Source organism: Engystomops pustulosus, chromosome 3 (genome assembly GCF_040894005.1).
Source record: "Engystomops pustulosus chromosome 3, aEngPut4.maternal, whole genome shotgun sequence".
Classification (NCBI taxonomy): Eukaryota; Metazoa; Chordata; class Amphibia; order Anura; family Leptodactylidae; genus Engystomops; species Engystomops pustulosus.
In genome coordinates, this window is record NC_092413.1 from 212854954 (window position 1) to 212882663 (window position 27710).

Below are 27710 nucleotides of genomic sequence, written 5' to 3' on the forward strand. Positions count from 1 at the left end.
AAAGAAATGTAAAAACTCCAATTGTCACTGGCGCAAAACCAATTTTGCCTGGATCTACAATCTACAATAAAATATACAGTTCCGACTTACATACAAATTCAACTTAAGAACAAACCTCAAAAACCGATCTTGTATGTGACCCGGGGACGGCCTGTGGTGACAAAGCTGCACCCACCGGGGCGAGCCGCGGCCCAATCGCATCAGCGTTTCGCAGACAAAGTGTTACGTGTGGCACCAGCTTTATAGTACTAGTCTTCTGATATGGGAAAGTGGGCCCCCTAAACATCTCGGGCCCTGTTGCAACCGCACCCTCAAGTTACACCCCTGACAATGGATATAGATTGTATCATAAGGAATTTCTTCTAATCATCCCAACATCCCTTTTACATTTTTCTGCCTCTCACTCAGGTCACACGACATAGAATAAGGACAAAACAAAGAGCAAATCCTATGTCTATGTTTGCTAATTTCAATGGTCATAGACGCATGATCATCCATGAATGATACACGGAGTGCGAAGGTCCACGGGGCCATCATGTGCGTCCTGCATAACTGCACAAGTTGTGTACAGGTAGCCATAGGCAGCAGTCACACGTTCCGCTAACATGGATGGGAATCTGCCCAATCGCATATGTGTTGCCAGTGAAAGACATGTGGTTGGTAACCAGCATCTAAATATAAGACATCTGGTGCTGGTTACCGATCCCATGTGTTTCACTGGAAACGCATATGCGATTGGACTGAGTCTCACCACCACGTGTGCGCTAGTGTTGCGGAAATGCAGAATCAAAGTAATCGGTAGCTTGCCACAACCCATACAATGTGTAACCTGTGCCCGCCATGCACTTTGATTCTGCTTCTTATCAAAGCACTACAAAACCCGCAATGGTAACACATTTGTTTAATGCATGCGTTAACACTGCGTTTTGTAAATGCAAATGTTAACATTACTGTAACTAGGTAAATCACTTCTCCTCAGCTGTTTTATTGTGTTTAAAAACGCACCCAAAACGCCACGTGTGAACGCGCCCTTTAACTCATTTGAACGGCAGATTTAGATAGCATGAATCTCATGCTGTACATACCCTGCATGGAGTCCCTAATGCTACTTATAGATGTATCTTGCCACTGGGTCCCTAATAGAGATGAGCGAACACTAAAATGCTCGGGTACTCGTTATTCGAGACGAACTTTTCCCGATGCTCGAGTGCTCGTCTCGAATAACGAACCCCATTGAAGTCAATGGGAGACTCGAGCATTTTTCAAGGGGACCAAGGCTCTGCACAGGGAAGCTTGGCCAAACACCTGGGAACCTCAGAAAAGGATGGAAACACCACGGAAATGGACAGGAAACAGCAGGGGCAGCATGCATGGATGCCTCTGAGGCTGCATAATCGCACCATTATGCCAAAATTATGGGCAACAGCATGGCCATGACAGAGTGACAGAATGAAGCTAGATAGCATCTAAAACATCCAATAATTGACCCTGACACTATAGGGGACGGCATGCAGAGGCAGCGGCAGCAGGCTAGAGAGTGTCATGGCGACATACCCTAAATGGACTCAGGCTTCAAACCAATGGGTGGCAGAGAGGAACCAAAGGAGGTGAGCAAGAAGCGCTCAAATAATATCGGTACATGATAAAAGTTTGCCAGTATATTTTGTGGATTACACAGCAGGGTGGCGACAAAGTTAACATGGAAGCCATGAAAACAACCCAAAATTCTGCCTGACACAGCTCGTTTGATAAGGGGACCATGTATGGAGGCAGTGAACTAGTAGTAGATTAAAGGTGCTGCAGTTAAAACTATGTTAGTTGGATCTTGGCATGGAGCTGGCGCTCCGCTGCCAGGCGAGCTTTCGCCAATCCAAGCCCCTGTCTCTAGGCTACTCCCCAAACAGCACTTCTAAGAACCTTTTGTATAAGATCAAGTGTAGTAGCGTTCTTATAAGTTTAGGATATGCCGGGTGAGGGGAATGTAAACAGATGCGCAAGAAGCGCTGAAATAATATCCCTAAATGGTAAAAGTTTGCAAGTATATTTTGGGGATTACACAGCAGGGTGGCGACAAAGTTAACAACTTTGATGTGGAATGCCCTGTAATAGCTCTTGGGCGGTGTGCCTTTTATCGCCTAGGCTCAGCAGTTTCAGCACCGCCTGCTGTCGCTTAGCGACGGCACTGCTGCTGTGCCTAGAGCTACCGACTGATGGCGCCATGCCCACGGATGGTAATTCGGAGGAGGAGGAGGTGGAGGAGGGGTTGGGAGGAGGTATAGTAGGCCTTTGAGACCTGGACCGAGGTAGGCCCCGCAATTCTCTGCGTCGGCAGTATATGACCAGCCCCAGGGTCAGACTCGGTCCCAGCCTGCACCAAGTTAAGTGTAGTAGCGTTCTCATAAGTTTGGGATATGGCGGGTGAGGGGAATGTAAACAGATGCGCAAGAAGCGCATGATGCGCATGGAGCTGGCGTTCCGCTGCCAGGCGAGCTTTCGCCAATCCAAGCCCCTGTCTCTAGGCTACTCCCCAAACAGCACTTCTAAGAACCTTTTGTATAAGATCAAGTGTAGTAGCGTTCTTATAAGTTTAGGATATGCCGGGTGAGGGGAATGTAAACAGATGCGCAAGAAGCGCTGAAATAATATCCCTAAATGGTAAAAGTTTGCCAGTATATTTTGTGGATAACACAGCAGGGTGGCGACAAAGTTAACAACTTTGATGTGGAATCCATGAAAACAACCCAAATTTCTGCCTGACACACCTCGTTTGATAAAGGGACGATGTATGGAGGCAGCTATATGGACGACTTTTGGAGGTAGCAATGGAGACAACGTGTGGAGGCTGCTATGGAGACAATTTAATTTGGATAGTGCCTGTATGTGGCAGTCCCAAACATTTTTCAAACCAGAGGAGCAGGTAGGTGGCCCTCCAGTAAAATGGGATAGATTGAGTGCCTGTATGTGGCAGTCCCAAAAATGTTTCAAACCAGAGGAGCAGGTAGGTGGCCCTCCAGTAAAATGGAATAGATTGAGTGCCTGTATGTGGCAGTCCCAAAAATTGTTCAAACCAGAGGAGCAGGTAGGTGGCCCTGCAGTAAAATGGAATAGATTGAGTGCCTGTATGTGGCAGTCCCAAAAATTGTTCAAACCAGAGGAGCAGGTAGGTGGCCCTGCAGTAAAATGGAATAGATTGAGTGCCTGTATGTGGCAGTCCCAAAAATGTTTCAAACCAGAGGAGCAGGTAGGTGGCCCTCCAGTAAAATGGAATAGATTGAGTGCCTGTATGTGGCAGTCCCAAAAATTGTTCAAACCAGAGGAGCAGGTAGGTGGCCCTGCAGTAAAATGGAATAGATTGAGTGCCTGTATGTGGCAGTCCCAAAAATTGTTCAAACCAGAGGAGCAGGTAGGTGGCCCTGCAGTAAAATGGAATAGATTGAGTGCCTGTATGTGGCAGTCCCAAAAATGTTTCAAACCAGAGGAGCAGGTAGGTGGCCCTCCAGTAAAATGGAATAGATTGAGTGCCTGTATGTGGCAGTCCCAAAAATTGTTCAAACCAGAGGAGCAGGTAGGTGGCCCTCCAGTAAAATGGAATAGATTGAGTGCCTGTATGTGGCAGTCCCAAAAATTGTTCAAACCAGAGGAGCAGGTAGGTGGCCCTGCAGTAAAATGGAATAGATTGAGTGCCTGTATGTGGCAGTCCCAAAAATTGTTCAAACCAGAGGAGCAGGTAGGTGGCCCTGCAGTAAAATGGAATAGATTGAGTGCCTGTATGTGGCAGTCCCAAAAATGTTTCAAACCAGAGGAGCAGGTAGGTGGCCCTGCAGTAAAATGGAATAGATTGAGTGCCTGTATGTGGCAGTCCCAAAAATGTTTCAAACCAGAGGAGCAGGTAGGTGGCCCTGCAGTAAAATGGAATAGATTGAGTGCCTGTATGTGGCAGTCCCAAAAATTGTTCAAACCAGAGGAGCAGGTAGGTGGCCCTGCAGTAAAATGGAATAGATTGAGTGCCTGTATGTGGCAGTCCCAAAAATGTTTCAAACCAGAGGAGCAGGTAGGTGGCCCTCCAGTAAAATGGAATAGATTGAGTGCCTGTATGTGGCAGTCCCAAAAATTGTTCAAACCAGAGGAACAGGTAGGTGGCCCTGCAGTAAAATGGAATAGATTGAGTGCCTGTATGTGGCACTCACAAAAATTGTTTCAAACAGAGGACCGGGTAGGTGGCCCTCCAGAAAAATTAAATGCATGAAGTACTATAGCAAGAGCCAGTGGGCCCTGTCAAAAAATAGCCAGTTTCCTCTGCTTTACTGTACAAAGAGGAGGAGAAGGAGGAAAATGAGGAGGAGGAGGAGTGGATCAATTATTCAGGTTGAGCTTCCTTCACCTGGTGGAGATTGGAAATTCTGAGAAATCCAGCCTTTATTCATTTTAATAAGCGTCAGCCTGTCAGCGCTGTCAGTCGACAGGCGTGTACGCTTATCGGTGATGATGCCACCAGCTGCACTGAAAACCCGCTCGGACAAGACGCTAGCGGCAGGGCAGGCAAAACCTCCAAGGCGTACAGCGCCAGTTCGTGCCACATGTCCAGCTTTGAAACCCAGTAGTTGTAGGGAGCTGTGTGATCATTTAGGACGATGGTATGGTCAGCTACGTACTCCCTCACCATCTTTCTGTAAAGATCAGCCCTACTCTGCCGAGACTGGGGACAGGTGACAGTGTCTTGCTGGGGTGACATAAAGCTGGCAAAAGCCTTGTAAAGCGTACCCTTGCCAGTGCTGGACAAGCTGCCTGCTCGCCTACTCTCCCTCGCTACTTGTCCCGCAGAACTACGCACTCTGCCGCTAGCGCTGTCAGAAGGGAAATACTGTTTCAGCTTGTGCACCAGGGCCTGCTGGTATTCATGCATTCTCACACTCCTTTCCTCTCCAGGGATGAGAGTGGGAAGATTTTGCTTGTACCGTGGGTCCAGGAGAGTGAACACCCAGTAATCGGTGCTGGAATAAATTCTTTGAACGCGAGGGTCACGGGATAGGCAGCCTAGCATGAAATCTGCCATATGCGCCAGAGTACCAACGCGTAAGAATTCACTCCCCTCACTGGCCTGACTGTCCATTTCCTCCTCCTCCAACTCCTCCAACTCCTCTTCTTCTGCCCATACACGCTGAACAGTGAAGGACTCAACAATGGTCCCCTCTTGTGTCTCGCCAACATTCTCCTCCTCTTCCTCCTCATCCTCCTCCACCTCCACCTCCTCCGATATGCGCTGAGAAACAGACCTCAGGGTGCTTTGGCTATCAACAAGGGAATATTCTTCCCCCGTCTCTTGTGACGAGCGCAAAGCTTCCGACTTCATGCTGACCAGAGAGTTTTTCAACAGGCCAAGCAGCGGGATGGTGAGGCTGATGATGGCGGCATCGCCACTGACCATCTGTGTTGACTCCTCAAAGTTACTCAGCACCTGACAGATATCAGACATCCACGTCCACTCCTCATTGTAGACTTGAGGAAGCTGACTGACCTGACTACCAGTTCTGGTGGAAGTTGACATCTGGCAGTCTACAATCGCTCTGCGCTGCTGGTAAACTCTGGATAACATGGTCAGTGTTGAATTCCACCTCGTGGGCACGTCGCACAACAGTCGGTGAGCGGGCAGTTGGAGGCGGCGCTGCGCTGCCCTGAGAGTGGCAGCATCTGGGCTGGACTTCCTGAAATGCGCACAGATGCGGCGCACCTTCGTGAGCAAATCAGACAGATTGGGGTATGTCTTGAGGAAACGCTGCACTATCAGATTTAACACATGGGCCAGGCATGGCACATGTGTCAGTCTGCCGAGTTGCAGAGCCGCCACCAGGTTACGGCCGTTGTCACACACAACCATTCCCGGCTTGAGGTTCAGCGGTGCCAGCCACAGATCAGTCTGCGCCGTGATGCCCTGTAATAGCTCTTGGGCGGTGTGCCTTTTGTCGCCTAGGCTCAGCAGTTTGAGCACCGCCTGCTGTCGCTTAGCGACGGCACTGCTGCTGTGCCTAGAGCTACCAACTGATGGCGCCGTGCCCACGGATGGTAGTTCGGAGGAGGAGGTGGAGGAGGGGTGGGAGGAGGAGGAGGCATAGTAGGCCTGAAACACCTGGACCGAGGTAGGCCCCGCAATCCTCGGCGTCGGCAGTATATGAGCAGCCCCAGGGTCAGACTCGGTCCCAGCCTCCACCAAGTTAACCCAATGTGCCGTCAGCGATATATAGTGGCCCTGCCCGGCAGCACTCGTCCACGTGTCCGTGGTCAGGTGGACCTTGTCAGAAACGGCGTTGGTCAGGGCACGGATGATGTTGTCTGACACGTGCTGGTGCAGGGCTGGGACGGCACATCGGGAAAAGTAGTGGCGGCTGGGGACCGAATACCGAGGGGCGGCCGCCGCCATGAGGTTGCGAAAGGCCTCGGTCTCTACTAGCCTATAGGGCAGCATCTCCAGGCTAAGCAATCTGGAGATGTGCACATTAAGGGCTTGGGCGTGCGGGTGGGTTGCACTATATTTGCGTTTCCGCTCCAGCGTCTGGGGTATGGAGAGCTGAACGCTGGTGGATGCTGTGGAGGATCGTGGAGGCGACGATGGGGTTTTTGTGGCAGGGTCCTGGGCAGGGGGCTGACTAGCAGCTGACACAGGGGAAGGAGCAGTGGTGTGCACGGCCGGAGGTGAACGGGCTTGTTGCCACTGAGTGGGGTGCTTAGCATTCATATGCCTGCGCATACTGGTGGTAGTTAAGCTAGTAGTGGTGGAACCCCTGCTGAGCCTGGTTTGGCAAATGTTGCACACCACAGTCCGTCGGTCATCCGGTGTTTCCTTAAAGAACCTCCACACTTCTGAAGATCTAGCCCTCGCCGCAAGAGCCCTCACCACGGGAGCTTCACTAGTTGACAGTGGCGCTGATGCACCAGCTCTGGCCCTGCCTCTCCGTCTGGCCCCACCACTGCCTCTTCCAACCTGTTCAGGTCGAGGACTCTCCTCCGTCTCAGAAGCACTGTGTTCACCCGGCCTCTCAACCCAGCTTGGGTCTGTCACCTCATCATCCTCCGATCCCTCAGTCTGCTCCCCCCTCGGACTTCCTGCCCTGACAACAACTTCCCCACTGTCTGACAACCGTGTCTCCTCATCGTCGGACACCTCTTTACACACTTCCACTACGTCAAGAAGGTCATCATCACCCACAGACTGTGACTGGTGGAAAACCTGGGCATCGGAAAATTGCTCAGCAGCAACCGGACAAGTGGTTTGTGACTGTGGGAAGGGTCCAGAAAACAGTTCCTCAGAGTATGCCGGTTCAAATGCCAAATTTTCCTGGGAGGGGGCAGACTGGGGGGGAGGAGGCTGAGGTGCAGGAGCTGGAGGAGTGGCGATTTCGGTGACATGGGTGGACTGCGTGGAAGACTGACTGGTGGTGGACAAATTGCTCGAAGCATTGTCAGCAATCCACGACATCACCTGTTCGCACTGTTCTGGCCTCAACAGTGCTCTACCACGAGTCCCAGTAACTTCAGACATGAACCTAGGGAGTGTAGCTCTGCGGCGTTCCCCTGCTCCCTCATCAGCAGGTGGTGTCTCACCCCGCCCAGGACCACGGCCTCTGACCCCTGCAGTAGTTGGACGCCCACGTCCCCGCCCTCGTCCTCTACCCCTAGCCCTCGGGTTAAACATTTTTAAAATGAGAGTTATAACTTTATTTTTTTTTTTACTTTTTTTTGTTTTTTTTTGTGTTTTTTTTTTTTTTTTTGTGTTTTTTGTTTTTTTTTGAGTTTTTAAAACCAAACAATGCTATCCTATTGCTATGGCTATTTTCTAGCCAAGTATCAAAGGAAGCACAGTACTATGCCAGATGAGATGACACTGAGTTATTGCCTAATAGAAATCCAACCCCTACTGAATTTTGCCACTTCGGCCTTTGCTATGGATATGTGCGCCACTAAGCGCAGAACACAGCGGTCGCAAGTCTCACTACAAATTGCTCAGAATTGGCAAGTACATGCACTGCAGAAACTACAGCCACCAGCAGATCAACCAGAAATCAAATATATAGAACGCTACTGTAGGCTTCAAGATCAAGAAGCTGTTTGTATTCTCCTATGGCTATTTTCTAGCCAAGTATCAAAGGAAGCACAGTACTATGCCGGATGAGATGACACTGAGTTATTGCCTAATAGAAATCCAACCCCTACTGAATTTTGCCACTTCGGCCTTTGCTATGGATATGTGCGCCACTAAGCGCAGAACACAGCGGTCGCAAGTCCCACTACAAATTGCTCAGAATTGGCAAGTACATGCACTGCAGAAACTACAGCCACCAGCAGATCAACCAGAAATCAAATATATAGAACGCTACTGTAGGCTTCAAGATCAAGAAGCTGTTTGTATTCTCCTATGGCTATTTTCTAGCCAAGTATCAAAGGAAGCACAGTACTATGCCGGATGAGATGACACTGAGTTATTGCCTAATAGAAATCCAACCCCTACTGAATTTTGCCACTTCGGCCTTTGCTATGGATATGTGCGCCACTAAGCGCAGAACACAGCGGTCGCAAGTCCCACTACAAATTGCTCAGAATTGGCAAGTACATGCACTGCAGAAACTACAGCCACCAGCAGATCAACCAGAAATCAAATATATAGAACGCTACTGTAGGCTTCAAGATCAAGAAGCTGTTTGTATTCTCCTATGGCTATTTTCTAGCCAAGTATCAAAGGAAGCACACTACTATGCCAGATGAGATGACACTGAGTTATTGCCTAATAGAAATCCAACCCCTACTGAATTTTGCCACTTCGGCCTTTGCTATGGATATGTGCGCCACTAAGCGCAGAACACAGCGGTCGCAAGTCCCACTACAAATTGCTCAGAATTGGCAAGTACATGCACTGCAGAAACTACAGCCACCAGCAGATCAACCAGAAATCAAATATATAGAACGCTACTGTAGGCTTCAAGATCAAGAAGCTGTTTGTATTCTCCTATGGCTATTTTCTAGCCAAGTATCAAAGGAAGCACAGTACTATGCCGGATGAGATGACACTGAGTTATTGCCTAATAGAAATCCAACCCCTACTGAATTTTGCCACTTCGGCCTTTGCTATGGATATGTGCGCCACTAAGCGCAGAACACAGCGGTCGCAAGTCCCACTACAAATTGCTCAGAATTGGCAAGTACATGCACTGCAGAAACTACAGCCACCAGCAGATCAACCAGAAATCAAATATATAGAACGCTACTGTAGGCTTCAAGATCAAGAAGCTGTTTGTATTCTCCTATGGCTATTTTCTAGCCAAGTATCAAAGGAAGCACACTACTATGCCAGATGAGATGACACTGAGTTATTGCCTAATAGAAATCCAACCCCTACTGAATTTTGCCACTTCGGCCTTTGCTATGGATATGTGCGCCACTAAGCGCAGAACACAGCGGTCGCAAGTCCCACTACAAATTGCTCAGAATTGGCAAGTACATGCACTGCAGAAACTACAGCCACCAGCAGATCAACCAGAAATCAAATATATAGAACGCTACTGTAGGCTTCAAGAAGCTGTTTGTATTCTCCTATGGCTATTTTCTAGCCAAGTATCAAAGGAAGCACAGTACTATGCCAGATGAGATGACACTGAGTTATTGCCTAATAGAAATCCAACCCCTACTGAATTTTGCCACTTCAGCCTTTGCTATGGATATGTGCGCCACTAAGCGCAGAACACAGCGGTCGCAAGTCTCACTACAAATTGCTCAGAATTGGCAAGTACATGCACTGCAGAAACTACAGCCACCAGCAGATCAACCAGAAATCAAATATATAGAACGCTACTGTAGGCTTCAAGAAGCTGTTTGTATTCTCCTATGGCTATTTTCTAGCCAAGTATCAAAGGAAGCACAGTACTATGCCAGATGAGATGACACTGAGTTATTGCCTAATAGAAATCCAACCCCTACTGAATTTTGCCACTTCGGCCTTTGCTATGGATATGTGCGCCACTAAGCGCAGAACACAGCGGTCGCAAGTCTCACTACAAATTGCTCAGAATTGGCAAGTACATGCACTGCAGAAACTACAGCCACCAGCAGATCAACCAGAAATCAAATATACAGAACGCTACTGTAGGCTTCAAGAAGCTGTTTGTATTCTCCTATGGCTATTTTCTAGCCAAGTATCAAAGGAAGCACAGTACTATGCCAGATGAGATGACACTGAGTTATTGCCTAATAGAAATCCAACCCCTACTTAATTTTGCCACTTCAGCCTTTGCTATGGATATGTGCGCCACTAAGCGCAGAACACAGCGGTCGCAAGTCTCACTACAAATTGCTCAGAATTGGCAAGTACATGCACTGCAGAAACTACAGCCACCAGCAGATCAACCAGAAATCAAATATATAGAACGCTACTGTAGGCTTCAAGAAGCTGTTTGTATTCTCCTATGGCTATTTTCTAGCCAAGTATCAAAGGAAGCACAGTACTATGCCAGATGAGATGACACTGAGTTATTGCCTAATAGAAATCCAACCCCTACTGAATTTTCCCACTTCGGCCTTTGCTATGGATATGTGTGCCACTAAGAGCTAAACACAACGGTAGCAAGTCCCCCTGCTAATTCCTCACAAAATGGTAAAAGATGCAAATTAAAATAAAAAAAGTAGAACGTTATTGTAGCCCTAAGAAGGGCTGTTGGGTTCTTTGAGAATCACTCCTGCCTAACAGTAAGCTAATAGAACACCCTAACGCTTTCCCTGAGCAGCAGCAGCTCTCTCCCTAGCGGCATCCAGAGACAGAATGATCCGAGCAGCGCGGCCAGCGGCTAGTCTATCCCAGGGTCACCTGATCTGGCCAGCCAACCACTGCTATCGACGTGTAAGGGTACCACGTCATGCTGGGTGGAGTGCAGAGTCTCCTGGCTTGTGATTGGCTCTGTTTCTGGCCGCCAAAAAGCAAAACGGCGGGAGCTGCCATTTTCTCGAGCGGGCGAAGTATTCGTCCGAGTAACGAGCAGTTTCGAGTACCCTAATGCTCGACCGAGCATCAAGCTCGGACGAGCATGTTCGCTCATCTCTAGTCCCTAACTGTATCTTGTATCTTGCCACTGGGTATTAACTAAAAATACTGGACATAACATACATCCACAAATCACAACATCGAGACAACAAATCCCAACGTGGCAGGGGCGTAACTAGGAGAGGTTGGGCCCCATAGCAGATTTCTACATGGGGCCCCCGTTCCCCCCAAAAATATATACATATTTAGGCAGCATTCACATAAACGTGTGCCCGCCAGGCTTTAGCGTGGCAGGCACATGTCGGGCGCGCTGGAGAGGAGGATAGGTGATCGCGGCTCACCCCTCCCCTCTCCATAGAGAATAGAGCCACATGGTCGTTCTTACAGCCATAGATACGCTCTCTTTCTTTTGCAGCCACGGCACGAAACAGTGAGTACTCGTTGTGCTCACCGTACCGAGCCCAGGTGCTATAGACGCCTATGAGGGAAGTATATCCGGCAGCAAATTTATGCAAATTTATGCACATTTATGCACTCTGTTACACTGTATATACAAACTCATAAAGTATATACACACATACTGTATATAAACATCACACATACTGCATACACATTATATACTATATATTAAACACACATACAGTATACACTGACTATATATACACATACATGTAGTATAAAAACGCCATATACACACATACAGCATATACACACACACATTCAGTATATAGAGCATATACATACATACCATATACACAGCATATGCAAAAACACACACATCATATATGCGCATATATATATGTTTATATAAATATGTGCGTGTAGAAATACAGTAGATGCATATATACACAGTATATACTCCAGGAAAATACCAACAGCACACGCAATATATAATCATGTATACAAACAGCACTCCAAGACGTCAAGCATTAGGTGAAAAAAAATTTCTTCTTTATTCCAGTCCTTTGTTGTACTTTTTAAACATGGAATAAAGAAGAACATTTTATTCACCTAATGCTGGAGTGCTGTCTGTATACATGATTTTATACAGTATATACACATATATACAGTATATACATATATACACATATACACAGTATATACATATATACTCATATACACAGTATATACATGTATACTCATATACACAGTAAATACATGTATACTCATATACACAGTATATACATATATACACATATACACAGTATATACATATATACACAGTATATACATATATACACATATACACAGTATATACATATATACACATATACACAGTATATACATATATACTCATATACACAGTATATACATGTATACTCATATACACAGTATATACATGTATACTCATATACACAGTATATACATGTATACTCATATACACAGTATATACATGTATACTCATATACACAGTATATACATATATACACATATACACAGTATATACATATATACACAGTATATACATATATACACATATACACAGTATATACATATATACACATATACACAGTATATACATATATACACATATACACAGTATATACATATATACTCATATACACAGTATATACATGTATACTCATATACACAGTATATACATGTATACTCATATACACAGTATATACATATATACACATATACACAGTATATACATATATACACAGTATATACATATATACACATATACACAGTATATACATATATACACATATACACAGTATATACATATATACTCATATACACAGTATATACATGTATACTCATATACACAGTATATACATGTATACTCATATACACAGTATATACATATATACACATATACACAGTATATACATATATACACAGTATATACATATATACACATATACACAGTATATACATATATACACATATACACAGTATATACATATATACACATATACTCATATACACAGTATATACATGTATACTCATATACACAGTATATACATGTATACTCATATACACAGTATATACATATATACACATATACACAGTATATACATATATACACAGTATATACATATATACACATATACACAGTATATACATATATACACATATACACAGTATATACATATATACACATATACTCATATACACAGTATATACATGTATACTCATATACACAGTATATACATGTATACTCATATACACAGTATATACATGTATACTCATATACACAGTATATACATGTATACTCATATACACAGTATATACATATATACACATATACACAGTATATACATATATACACATATACACAGTATATACATATATACACATATACACAGTATATGCATATATACACAGTATATACATATATACACAGTATATACATGTATACTCATATACACAGTATATACATATATACACATATACACAGTATATACATATATACACATATACACAGTATATGCATATATACACAGTATATACATATATACACAGTATATACATATATACACATATACACAGTATATACATATATACATATATACACAGTATATACATATATACACATATACACAGTATATACATGTATACTCATATACACAGTATATACATATATAAACAGTATATACATATATACAGATATATACAGATACACAGTATATACATATACACAGATACACATATATAAACAGATATACACACATATAAATACATATGTATATACTTACCTATGTTTTGGGGCTGTATTGCTGACCACCCGGCCGTGGCTTCAGGTGGGTGTTCTGGCGGGTAGGTGGGTGATCGGATGGGCGCTTGTTCGCCCGCGGGAGGTGGGGTTGGGGGATTGGGATACACTCTGGGGTCAGGCGGGTGCATGTTCTGCTGCATGCTGGCCGCGGGGGGCCTTTGCATGCTGGGCCGCGGGGGGGGGGGGCGGTGTAAGATTGGGGGGGGAGTCGGGCGGCAGCTTGTTCGGCCGCGCGGGGGGGGGGTTTCGGGCGGGCGCTTGTTCAGGCACCGGGGTGGGGGGGTTTGTTAGTAGGACGACTGCTTGTTTTGCCGCGGGGGTGGATTGTATAGTGGGCTGTAGAGTGGGGAGGTGGGGCATCCGTCCGCTCTGTCAGCGGCCGGCTCCAGCATGCAGGGGGATGGGCGGGAGGTCACCTGTGCCGGGGGGCGGTCACCTGTACCATGGGGAGGGCAGGCGTGCGGCTCACAGAGGGAGGGGGTGGGTTTACGAGTGGACACAGAGGTAGGGGCCCGGGGGCACAATATGGCAGACAACGACACTACAGGGACACACGGAGTCCATGCATCCCCGGGCCCCTTAACCTCACGGGCCCCGTAGCAACCGCTACGGCTGCTACGGTGGTTGTTACGCCACTGCAACGTGGCTCAAAAACAATGTACACAGTAATTTACGAGTCACCTTTCCCCTCCTCACCCCTTGTGTCACCTTTCCTCTGGAGGGAGAGCACTGGTCACCTTTACTCTACTATTGTTATATAATCCTCCTCCGAATGTGACACAAAGTCACTGACCCTGCACTTACCACGCTGACCACCAAGCCTGCCAGGACAAACACAGATGTTCTATTAAAACCCATTGATGACCCATGACAGAGTAATACATCCTGGCTTCATTAGTGGGGTATGGAGAGACAGCGGAACTAGGGTGCTGCCATCTTGGAAGCCAACTATACCCCCCCATGATGTCATCAGGGGCACCAATCAGATGCCATGACACCGAGACCCTTACCGAGTAGGACATGTATAAAATATATAGATCATTTCCTATATACTGTGGTGCAGTAATATTGTAGGATACAGTATACGGATCAGTGATCAGGCCTAAAAAAATTGTAAAAAAAAATTGAAGAAGAAAACTAAAAAGTTCAAATCTTCCCCTTTACCTAGAATGAAAATAATAAACAAAGTCATATATGTAAGGAAAGGTCTCCCCCCATCCCAAAATGCCTGCTCTATGAAATATAAAAATGGTTATTCCGTGCGTTGAATCCCATAATGAAAAAATAAGCTCAAATATTTACAATCTCCAATACTTTTGCCTTTTTACCACACCTTCAAATTTTTAACAAAAGGATCAAAAGGTTATTGTCATGGTGTGGATGGGCGAATCGTTAAGAAAGTCTCTGTGGCCCTCTTGACCACCACGGGGGATGATGGTACTAGCCGCAACCCGGGACCAGAGTCTAAGTGGCCCCAGGTCTTCGCCAGAGCCCACCACAAAGAGGGATGGTCTTGCTGGGACGGATCACCGGAGTAGGAACCACACAGACGGACAACCGGAGCTGGACAGAGGAACAGACTTCAGGATAGCAGGACCTCGGCAGGATGGCAGGACCACGGCAGGATGGCAGGATCTCGGCTGGATGGCAGGACCTCGGCTGGATGGCAGGACCTCGGGATGACCACCGGAATACGGGACCGCCACAGGAATGGAGGACCGCCACAGGAATAGAAGACCACCACAGAAATGCAGGACCACCACAAGAAGGCAGGACCACCACAAGAATGCAGGACCAGCACAGGGAAACAGGACCGCCACAGGGATACAGGAATGCCACAGGGATACAGGAACTCGGAGGAACACTGGAGTAAAGACACACGGAGGAATCCAGGGAACGCTGGGGACCCTGGAACACTGGAACACTAGGAAACACAGGAGTGCTTTCACTTCAGGGAAATGACTTGAAGATCCGACAGAGAGTGAAGGGAGGTGCCGTATTATAAGGGCGGGCCGAATGAGCCAACCCCAATCAGAGGGATGTTGACCCTGTAAATTACAGAGTATGGGCCCTAGAGAGCGGGGACGGACGCCGGTCAAGTCCTGGATGGGAGCAGGAGCCAGGACAAGGAAGACTGGGACCAGAACCGGACCAGGAGTAGGGAGAGGTGAGTGCAGGTCCGGGGACGGGGCACGCTACATAGCGAGCATGGGTGAACCCACGATCTGCACCCATGACACAGGTCCGGGCTGGGGGAGCCACATGGCAGTGGACCACGGGTGAACCCGCGATCCGAGACATAGATTGTGGGGTCACTTGTGACAGTTATACAGCCCCAAAGATGGTAGCAATGCAAAAATATTACACCTTACAATCCACTCCATAAAAGGCAGAAGACAACGTTGTATGGCGATTTTACCTCTTTTCTACTTACAAGGTTTACATTTTTTAAGGTATTAAAAGATAACAAAAACAATAGAAATTTGGAATCTAATGTTTTCTACTACACAAAGAATAAAGGATTGGTGTCTTTTGGAGCGCAGAGAGAAAGAAGTAGATACGAAACCCCTAAGAAAATCGACCAATTGCATTTTTTGTTAGTTGTACTGCGTTTGGATTTTTTTCCAGCTTCCCAGTACAGTACATTGCATGTAATATTAAATACTGACCATGGAAGACAATTTGTCCTGCGAAAAACAAGCCTTCAAGCTTAACAGGCTTTGTAAGCATTGAATAAAAAAGTGCTGGCTTTCAGAAGGAGTGGAGTTAAGAACAGAAAACCAAAAAATTAAAAAGGGCCTGGTCATCAAAGGTTTAAACCACCCACAACATTGGTATTGCTTATGCTGTATATATATACAGGCGGTCCCCTACTTAAGAACACCTGACTTAAGTTAAAAACAGACTCCTCTGCCCAATGTGACCTCTGGTGAAGTCTCTGGATAATCTACTATTGTCCCAGACTGCAAGTGTCTGTAATGAAGTTTTACTGATAATCCCTGGTCCAATTACAACAAAAATTTTAAAAATCCAATTGTCATTGGGGCAAAAAAAATATTTTTGTCTGGATCTACAATTATAAAATATACATTTTCGACTCACATAGAAATTCAACTTAAGTACAAACCTATGGAACCTATCTTGCATGTAACCTGGGGACTGCCTGTATATATATATATATATATATATATATATATAGTAACAAATAGAAAATAGACAGTACACCACTTAGGAAAAAAATAAATACCTTAGTAGATTTATTCCATGTACATGAGCAAACAGTGAGCTGCTGAATAACAGTGATCAAGTGTAAGTACATATACAAATGTTCAGAAGGTCACATGACTGGAAATGGCCAATCGAGCCAAAGTGCAAAGTGCAACAATATATCATGTTTACATAAGGTTATTTAGTGTACAACAACAATAAATTCATAGAGGTAAGTCACTATACAAAGTGCAAGTATAAAATGTGCAGATTCAATTATTATTTATGCGTAAAATAAATGATTGACAGATCAGGAAATACAATGGGAGTAATTATGACACCAAATACAGACATATTAAGAATCAACCGTGTGTCAGCTCTAAACATGGGCCCCATCGTTTCCAGTAATATTAAATAAAGTGACATTTTACCTGTTGTTATTGTGTTCCACATACCTGCCAAGGGGCAATATAATGGGGCAGATTTACTTACCCGGTCCATTCGCGATCCAGTGGCGCGTTCTCCGTCGAGGATTTGGGTCTTCCGGCGATTCACTAAGGTAGTGCACCCGATGTCCACCAGGTGTCGCTGCTGCGCTGAAGTCCGTCGGAGTTCACTGGAGTTCACCGTCTGTTGCTGGGTGCAGGTAAGTGCGTGTCAAGCAACACATTTTTTTAAAAAAATTCCACGGTTTTTCAGAATCCGTCAGGTTTTCCGACGGCCATGCCCCCGATTTTGGAATGCCATGACAGGCATGACTAATCTATTATATAATATAGTTATCCAGTCTCCTCCCCCCCAGGATATACCTAGGTAGCCTCCTGCTTTCAGAATATAGCTAGCCAGACTCCTGCCCCCAGTATATAGCAAGCAAGAACCTCTGTCCCCCAGTTTATAACCTGCCCATGCCCCCCAGTATATAGGAGGTTCATCTGAACTTGGCAAACCTGAACGGGTCCACTCATCCCTAATGATAATCCCAAAGGGCTACAACCTGCCCACCGAGCTACTCAGCGAAGCATACCTTGGGTGTTCTATCCCCGAGGGTAGTATAGGTATATACAATATGTGGGAGAGTTAGAGATAGCAAAGTCACTTTGTTTTACCAATTCCTACCATCCAGACTGCTTAGTTTGTATACCGGCTTGCAAGTTAAGAGACGGATCACTTGGTCTGACTCCTCCAAGCTCTTGCTATCACGTGACCGCACACTGCTCCGCCTCCAAAGCTTTTCAACTTTGCACTTGAGGGACAGCGTCTCTAGGCAGGGGAACGCTGATGTAGCAAAGTTAGAGACACACCCTCTATTGCAGGGTCGGCTCCAGGTTTCAGTAGATCCTTGGGTGACAGAGCCTCAGTGGGCCCCTTTGCAGTGAACTCACATGGCGGGCCTTAAAAATTCAGAAACTAAAACAGCAGTTTATCATCCCAAACAGCCCCCTCATGTATTTTATATAATGCCCCCCTCACTCCCTAAGTATTCATTAGATACAGCCCCCCTCACCCCCATGGATTCATAATGTACAGCCCTCTGTGGGCCCCCCCAGCAGCTCTGGGCCCCGGTGCTAGCTCGGTATTGCCCAGTGCTGGTGCTGGATTTGGTCTATTGCTATTCCTCAGAGTAGCGTTTCAGTGATTCAAACCCTGTATTTGAGATGTCCTTCTATGGAAACCTATAACCAAAGAAAAATTGGATGGACACTTACCCAAACATTGTTTCAGATCTTCCTTTAAAGGAAGGAAAACACCAGTAGGAAGATAACCCAAGGGATAACCCAAATTGATTTATATCCAGATGTGAAAATTAAGAGCCTACACATCTAGAGATTTCATTAATATTTTATTAAAAATCATCACTTACAAGTAACAATATAGACAGCAAGGTTTTCGTTTTATTATAATTCAGGTAAAGTAAAGTTAATTTGTGCACTCACATCTTCATCCCTTTAATCAGTTGTAACAAAAGGTGGTGCACACCAGTGAGACACAAATAAGATCCTCACCTATTATTATCTTTGATATAATCCAAAAAGGGCTGCCATTCAACAGGAGCTCTATGCCCCCAGATTCATAGATCTCAGTAGTGCATTAATAATAGTAATTTTGAGTCCAAACCTCAAGGACATCTACCTCCAGGATGAAGGATGGTAAACCAAGCACACTGACATGCTGATGTGCGTCCCCTCTGGCAAGATCCACTCTCCTTTTAGATTCTTATGTCCTCGTTTGTTAGAATAAAAAGCTTTAAAAAAACATCCAAATGAGCCACAGGGGTTTTTGCTCAATAACCCCACAGCCTAATTTGCATATTTTAAAGTCTATTATGTAAAAGAAAAATCATAAGAATCTAAAAGAAGAGTGGATCCGTTGTGCACATCTGCATGTAAGTGTTTTTGGTTTACAATCCTTCATCGTGGTCTTAGATTTCCTTGAAAGAAAACCTCTCCGGGCTAATTTAGCCACTACCATGAAATTAGAGAGCTTTTTGTTTAGTACCCCCCAAAATAAAACCTTTAAATAAACTTATGAGTCCAGTGATCTCTATGAAACTCATCTGTAATGATTCTGGGGCAAGAGTTTTGAAATGGTTGTTCTACTCCTCCGTCCTCATTGAACCACCATGCCTGGACCATGAGTAGTGTACCTAGGTAAGTATTAAGGTTTTTTCTTTTTATGCAGCCCTTACAAGCACCTACATTGGGTTATTTTGGGACATTTAAACATCGGCCCTTAAGTATCAGCTGATTTTTTGGTGTCCAAAATAACCAAGATAGGTTCCATGGGGCTTATTTATCATACATTGGCGTATGATAGCCCCGCCTCAACTCAAGTGCCAAATACTTCATGTGTGAGAAATCGCCAGCTGCATGGAGCGTGTCGGCACCGGGACAGGAAATCCTTGTGCTGGCCCACTCCTTCTTTGTCCCTGTCCCCTTCACGACCCCCCGGCTTGGAGGTAGCAGGAAGGGAAAATAATTGCAAGTGCTAGCGATTATTTCAGGGGCTCTACACCACTTTTGTGGCATAGAAGTCCTGATAAATATCCCCCCACCCTTATCTCTATCTCTAGAATCCCAATGATGAGTCGGGGAAGGAGCAGGACAAGCCGCTATTACACCTATGCTGCATCTTTTAAAAGTGTTTGGTTAGTTGGGTTTTGCTTATCTATCCTTGTGTTGCCTACTAGAGAATAGTTACTGGCAAATACGTCTCACGTGCGAGGGATGGCGCACATTTCATAAGGTAATGGGGCATTAGTGAATCCTAGGGCAGGGCTGAGGTCCAGTTTTGCTCCTGGTGGGGCCTGGAATGTGAAGTTCTGTAGAAGGGTCGTGAAGAACAGGAAGAGCTCCATTTTTGCCAAGTTTTCTCCGGCACAACTTCTTTTACCTGGATATAACATAATAAGGCAATAAAGAAACTGATACTAAATGGATTGTAGCAGATTAGTGTTTGATATATCTGTAAATTTTTCCTAATTTGAATCTACAAAAACATACATGATTTTATATATAATAGGCCATTTGTGATAAAGGTAAGGAGGTAAATGTTACCCAATGAGAAGGGGACAAAGGCTTCATTTTTCTTGAACTTTCCTTCTGAATCAAGAAAATGTTCTGGATAAAACTCTTCTGGCTTCTCAAAGTAATCTTTATCTTTCAGGACAGAGTGCAGCAATGGGATCACAGTTGTGCCCTAAGAAAATGTAAAAATAATTTAAAAAGTTCCCTAAGCCATTTCAGTATAATACCCCAAGATCCTATAATGTGTAATAAGAGAAGACCTACTGTATAATAAGTTATTAAGTTAGTAAAAATCAACAAAATAGCTTTTCTCACCTTTGGAAGAAAATATCCTCTGAATGTAATATCTGTAGTAGTTGCATGTGGGAGATTTCCAGGAACAATGTCCCCAAATCTTTGAATTTCATGAATGACGGCATCAGTGTACGGCATTTCCTTTCTATGTTCTACTTGAGGTTGAGCAGATCCAATAACATTTTCAATTTCACTTTGAACTTTTTCTATTCAATAAAATGAGACAAACTTGTGGTTATAATAAAGTGAATATTAATATTAGTAGTAGTAATGATAAAAACATAATATAGAATACAATATACACCTAAAATAATAATGGATTTAGACTGGGATGTAATATATGGGGTGCTCATGGTGCCCATTACTGTACCACAATATATTTCCAATATTAAGCAACTAATGTAACAAAAATAGGGTAATGTAAAATAATCTTTTTAACAAACTAAGGTTTTATATTTTTTACTCACTTTGGATGTCAGGATATTTCATCATCAACAATAGACCCCATCGTAGAGTAGTTGAGGTGGTCTCCATTCCAGCAGCGAAGAGGTTGCTGACCAGGAAGCCTAGGTTTTTATTATGGTAATACATAGTAGATTCTGGCTTTCCCTTTATGAAATAATTGACAAAACACAATATTATTATTATTAACACAATGGTCCTAAAATTGTAAAATGACTTGAACTGGAAGGTCTGCTTGGCCTTATATGACATGTGAATACTGCACCTCCTTCTGTTTCGCGAGGAAGGCATCGATGAGGTTCCTTTGATTGTTTATATCCAGTTCTTTCTCCTTTCTTGTGAATGTGTCTCTTATAAAGTTCTGCATCTCTATGTTGTTCTGAAAAATTCTTTGATGGCTTCCCGGTAGCCAACCGATCACCCAAGGAAAACTGTTATACAGCTTAATATAAAAGCAGATATATTGTTAATTCAAGGAACTCTGAGGTTCTGGATATACATGTTGGTGGTAACAAAAACTCAAGGACCACCAATATATGGAAAAATAGTGGCACTAAAGAATAACCCTTCTAATGCTTTTAATGGACAAGGCCTGATTATAACTAGAGTTGCGCGAGCACTAAAATGCTCGAGTGCTCGTTACTCCAGTCGAACTTTTCCCGATGCTCGAGTGCTCGTTTCGAATAATGAACCCCATTGAAGTCAATGGGAGACTCAAGCATTTTTCAAGGGGACCAAGGCTCTGCAATAAAATGTGTCTGATAAGTTAGCAGATGTAGGGCAACATCTGCAATGTGTTCTTCACTGAAGAACACATTGCAGATGTTGCCGTACATCTGCTAACTTATCCGAAGACAGGAGTGCAGAAAGGTGTTCTTCACAATAGTATGTGAAGAACAATATGTGTTCTGCACACATATCGGAGGAGTATACTCGCTCACCTCTAATTATAACATATCCTGGAGACATAAAAGGAAACACAAATGGCAGATAACCAAAGCCAATTGTGCCAGAATTCTTATGTAATTAATTAAAAAATCATATGCTTTACATATTATATAGTTTTCAGAAATGTTTTATGCATTTTTTCATTTTCCCTCACCAAAAGTGCCTACTCAGCACCTCCCCTATCTATATCAAGATATTTCCTTTGGGATCCTTCTGGGGGTGATGGAGGAACACTTACCCTGACCATGAAGCCTCCTACAATCCTGATATTTTCATTCATTAACTTCATGAGTTTCAGGATTGTAGGGTCATCATAATCATATCTATGGTCCATCAGTATAGAGACGATTATGTTGGCTACAGCCGTGTTGATGATGGTTTGATTATCAAAGGGTTTTCCTGGAAAAGGTACAAATGGGAAAATATTACATGAATGAAAAAAGTCCACAAAAGGTAAAAGATAAGAGATACTCGGGGATATTTATCATGCCTCGACCGCCAATTTTCTGGTGTGCAAGGCATAAAAAAAAGTTGCAAAACCTGGAATTGTGGCCCTTTTGCTTTGCTTATACCACTTTTATGAAATGTGGATGAGGTGAGGCACAGAAGGAGGACGAAAGAGGGGCACATTTTTGTGTTTTATCCAAAAGTTTTATCCAAAATTTACTCCAGGCATTGGGAAGCACAATCTTCTTGCTATTCCGGCATGTATTCCCCCGCACTCACTGCTGTCACCCCTTCTCATTCCTAAAGGAAAGTGTGATTCCACTTCACCCCCTGTTTTTCCATTCTGGTAGGGTGGCCAATGGATAATCCCCATAGACTTCTGTCGACAGAACCACTATGTACCAACTGTAGATAACTCCGCAACTACAGTCAGTCCCCGGGTTACGTACACTATAGGGTCTGTAGGTTTGTACTCAAGTTGAATTTGTAACTCCAAAAAATATATATATCTTCCCCTGTGACACTAGGATTTTCAAAATTTTGTGCTGTAGTAGGAACAAGGATTATCAATAAATCTTTAATACAGACACCTTAAAGCTGATCATAATGATAATAATAATTCCTGTATTTATATAGCGCACACAGATTACGCAGCGCTACACAGAATTTGCCAAATCGGTCTCTGTCCCGCGATGCTCACAATCTAATCAACTTACCAGCATGTTTTGGAGTGTGGAAAAAAAACGGAGGACCAAGGGGAAACACAAGCAAACACGGAGAAAATATACAATCTCTTTGCAGATGTTCACTTGGACTTGAACCCAGGACCCCAGCACTTGCAAGGCTGTAGTGCTAACCACTGAGCCTCTGTGCTGCCTGGGAATAAAGTAGAGCATCCAGAGAGCTTAACCAGAGGTCACAATGGGATCACAAAGGTCACAGAGGTCCGTCGGTTACTAGGGGTCATCAGTAAGTTGGGTGTCTTTAAATCGGGGACCATCTGTATAGGCCCCTCAACTTCCTAAAAACCAAGCCAGTGTTGGCCTCAAAGCTTTATGAAAAGCTTGTTATAGACCCAGTGCCATCTAGGGTCCTGTCTTTTTATCTCTACCATGAAGTACATTGATCTCAGTGCCTAAGGTTTGGATTGGAAGTGTGAGACTGTGGCTGTTTTTTTTTGAAGGGGTGCGCACTGTAAATTAAGATGAGCAGCTTTTAAAAACAACCTAACGGTATGTTTTGGAGTGTGGGAGGAAACCAGAGGACCCTGAGGAAACCCATAGAACATACAAACTCTTTGCAGATGTTGACCTGGGTGGGATTCGAAACCAGGACCCCAGCGCTTTAAGGCAGAAGTGCTACTCACTCAGCCACCATGCTGCCATCCTGTAACGGTTTTCCTGGCATGTTATGATCTTGTATTGAATTTGTTTTTAACTCTGCACTCAACTCGAATGACCACCATTCTTCCCAGCTCAGAGATGGGGGCGAGAGTGCCACCCCTAGATGGTGTAGGGACTTGCAGGTAACAGGTATTCATGACATTTTCTTATACACTTGCTTTAAAATCACAAAAAATAACACTCATTACCTCCATAAGATCTGAATTTCTGCATTAAGCACTCACACTCCTCCGTGATCTTGTCTTCGATGCCCTTCTTCCCCATTCCATAGTCACGTAGTGTAGACAGCGTGAATCTTCTCATCACTTTCCAGTTTTCTCCATTTGCAAACAAAATCCCTTAAAAACAAGGACACAGATTATGGCACAAAAATAGGTCTAGTTTCTAAAGATTACTAATTTCTTGCAAGCAATGTAGATCTACTCCAACTAATCCTAGATCATTTTGTTGAAAATTAGATGGGGGATGATTAAATAATATATCGGTGCAAAGGTTGAACTTAGTGTTTCTGATGCAGAGCTCCAAACCTAAAGGTATAGACACAGAGTTAAATGCAATAATTCCTCGGCCACCACTAGAGGGAGCACAGGAGCATACTGCAGACTGATCATACATAGAACTCAGTTCTAACATCATTTTCAAATATGAGTGATTTTTAGGTCTTTAGTAGGTCATTGGCTGCCCTAGAGAATCCCTTTGTGAATTTGTGGTTGTCAATCAGGCGATATAGTGAGTTTTCTACCTCTGTATAAGTTATTAAATGTTGTGGGTGCTAATTGACCATGAGATCTATGGGGTTACATCTCTTGGATCACAAAGGTTTCAGCTGTCCTTTACAGGGCTGTCACTCATGTTACTTTATGTACAGTTTCTATAAGATAAACTCAATTTTGTCCCTATGGGGTAATAATCATATAACTCACTTACCGTACCCCTGGGATGTCTTAGCACCCATAGCAGTGACCGGTCTCCCAGCAAACTCCTCAGCATGGTTAATGAGGGCATCTTTCACAGTGTCATAGCCGCACAATACAACAAATTTCTTCATGCCCAACTGGATGCTGAATATGGTACCGTATTTTTTAGATATCTGAAAATGGATTATATGTGAAGAACCTTGATTTGTTGCAGCTTCATGTTATCATAAATGAAGCCCCTTTTGGGGCTACTTAGCAGCAAAATCCAGTGCATGGAGAAGAGTTACAAAAGTGACAATATCATGGCTGCCTGTAGCCACCACTAGGGGGAGCTGATAAAGTACATTAATTGTTTATAGACTAGAACTATATATCTGTATTCTACTGTACTCTGTACCTCCATAAATGATCCATGAGGCTTGTGAGTGTTGATCGAGTGCATGTTTCCAATAAACGGTAGAGGTTTTGGCCCAGGAGGAAAATTGGCATATTTTTTCTTGTTCTTGAAAACATTGGCCAAAAATAGGATGATAACAACAGATAGAAGAAGTGAGATCAGCTCCATTGTGAAACCTGGAAGTAAGAAATAAAGCGGATGAGCCAGGCAATGTATAAGAAGCAGTGACTAGTATCCATCTGGAGATATGTTTTCTAGGATGAAATAAGGAAAACATTGCCGCTTAGCTACCTTGTTAGGCAGCTCCCTTGACATCAAGCATGGCAAAAAGCTTAAAGGAAATCTACCACCAGGATGAAGGATTGTAAACCAAGCACACCAACATACTGGTGAGTGCCCCCTCTAGCAAGTTCTGCTATTATTTAAGCATCTTAGGACCTGTTTTTTACAATAACAAGGTTTCACAAATTATGCAACTGAGCCTCAGGGGCTCCAGGCTCCATAGATGTTAATGGAGCTTGGAGCCCTGCAGGCTCTTCTGCATAATTTTCAAACCTCTTTTTCTAGAAAACAAAGGCATACAAAGATAAAAGAAGAGCATCTTCTGCCATAGGGGACAATACTTCATCCTGGTGGTAGGTGTCCTTTAATGATATGATGCAGGATAAAAGCCAAACCAGTAGACCTATTCCACAAGGAACAGATTCCCAGATTCCAGTAGACAGAGCTGTTTCCATGTGGTTGAATCTCTTCAGTACAATGTAGGGAACTGGTTTAGTTTCATGAGAGGCTTTTGACTAGGGTTGGATCCCGCATCATGTCTATAGGGTTCCTGAAAGTCAAGCTTGATGATAAGGCGAAAGCCTTACAAGGCAGCTAAGGATTCATGGTTTTTCTTATCCCATCCTGGAAAACATATTTGCATATTTCCCAGAATCTCCTAGTGGAACATCAATGGCTATTCAATCGCTATTCACCTCTATGGATCTGGGGGACATAGACAGCATACAGATAATAATGTACAAGAGAGGAGTCAATCATAAATCTCTCACGTAAACACACGTCAAACAACTGTCCCCCAATGGAAAGTTGTTGGTCAACAAGAATGATCCGTTGTTCTGACCGGAGATAGTCTTCTCCTTCTCTCCATGCAGGTAAGTTCAGTTTCTCCATTGTTTTGTGTTGCCGGTTGAAGCAGCAATGGACCCCCAATCCTCTGGTACTCCACCAGACTTCCAATTGGCTAAATCCCCAATTGGGAGTCTGTCTCTAAAATATTTTTGCTGTCAACCCCAACTAGAAACATTCAGTTGCAAAATTCCTCCACAATTTTTAAGAGGAATAAAATAGGAACGTCCAAACACGGAGTTTCAGTGTTGGCTTCTGGGAATGTACTTACCGATTGCATTATCCAGTTATTTTGCCGGATTTTCTCTGTTCCCCTCACAATCTGCATTTACTTTAATCCAGCAAAGTGTCCACTTTCTATTTGCATTTCACACGACTTCAGGCAGCGAGTCCTATTGTCCACGTCCCCCTCCCCTCCTTCTCAGAAGAACACTGAGCCTCTGTCTACTGGAAGCTGCTCGAAATCTCAGCCCATCCTATTGCTGCATACACAATCACAGGGGAGAGGCCGAAGGTCCATATCACCATCCGGCTGATACACATGGGTGGACTTGATATTTTAGGGGTCTCCAGCAGAGTTGCATATTGCCACCCTCCTCCCCTCCATTGCATAGCTCTTCTCTGAATTGTCTATTGCTCCCTGCACTGCTATGACATTGAACTTTTTTGGTGTCCTGCGGGGCCCCTCTAACCTCCAGGGCCCCCAGCAATTGTACTAGTAAACCCCCTCCCTGCCTATATATACACAATTCACAACAGGCTTCTGCATGTCATATATGACATCATTTATCTTAACCCCTAAACCTGTTTTCTTAAAATCTAAGAACTGAATTCATGTTTTTATATTTGTTGCAATGTTTTTTTTTGCAATTTTACATAATCTTTTTTCTTACCATTCAGCGAGGAGCGCACGGCCGGATGTCTCTTCTCCCGTCTGTCTCTCTATACTGAGCCTCGTTCTGTCACACAGAGACAATGTTTAACTATTGCGCTGACCTCACCTTCTGGAATTTGAGACGAGAAGGTCTATAAACATTGTAAAGCGTCTAATAATAAAGCTGAGGTTACCCAAGCGACTGCTGACCCATTGTTAAAGGAAATCTACCACCACAATCCATCATGAGAAACAGCGACACTTACCCATAGATCCAGGCACCGGGACTGTGGTATCTTCTCATATTTGTTATCAATGACCTCCTTCCTTCATCAGCTTTTATAATTATGCTAATGTGATATCA

The 27710-nt window shown here is 44.0% G+C and overlaps 1 protein-coding gene across 2 annotated transcripts; it reads right to left on the minus strand.

Annotated features, from left to right (window-relative positions):
* Positions 1 to 18788: 18788 nt before the first annotated feature.
* Positions 18789 to 27432, minus strand: LOC140122660 (cytochrome P450 2K1-like). 2 transcript variants are annotated; one of them, XM_072143761.1, is made up of 10 exons: positions 27366 to 27432; positions 25345 to 25520; positions 24958 to 25120; positions 24219 to 24368; positions 22419 to 22579; positions 21498 to 21674; positions 21238 to 21379; positions 20792 to 20976; positions 20507 to 20648; positions 18789 to 20342 (listed from the first exon to the last, which is right to left on the minus strand). In XM_072143761.1, the coding sequence occupies exons 2-10, from the start codon at positions 25510 to 25512 to the stop codon at positions 20164 to 20166; spliced, it is 1467 nt and encodes a 488-aa protein (XP_071999862.1). In that variant the 5' UTR covers positions 25513 to 25520; positions 27366 to 27432; the 3' UTR covers positions 18789 to 20163. The 2 variants fall into 2 exon arrangements, with proteins under 2 accessions (XP_071999862.1, XP_071999864.1); XM_072143763.1 differs by lacking the exon at positions 27366 to 27432 and adding an exon at positions 26744 to 26875.
* Positions 27433 to 27710: the final 278 nt, after the last annotated feature.

Coding starts and splice junctions, on each gene's coding strand:
- LOC140122660 (XM_072143761.1), bottom strand. CDS start 25,512: ATGGAGCTGATCTCACTTCTTCTATCTGTTGTTATCATCCTATTTTTG. Junction 20,977..21,237: donor GAAATATCCTGACATCCAAA/GTGAGTAAAAAA, acceptor TTTATTGAATAG/AAAAAGTTCAAAGTGAAATT. Junction 20,343..20,506: donor CTTTGTCCCCTTCTCATTGG/GTAACATTTACC, acceptor TGTTATATCCAG/GTAAAAGAAGTTGTGCCGGA.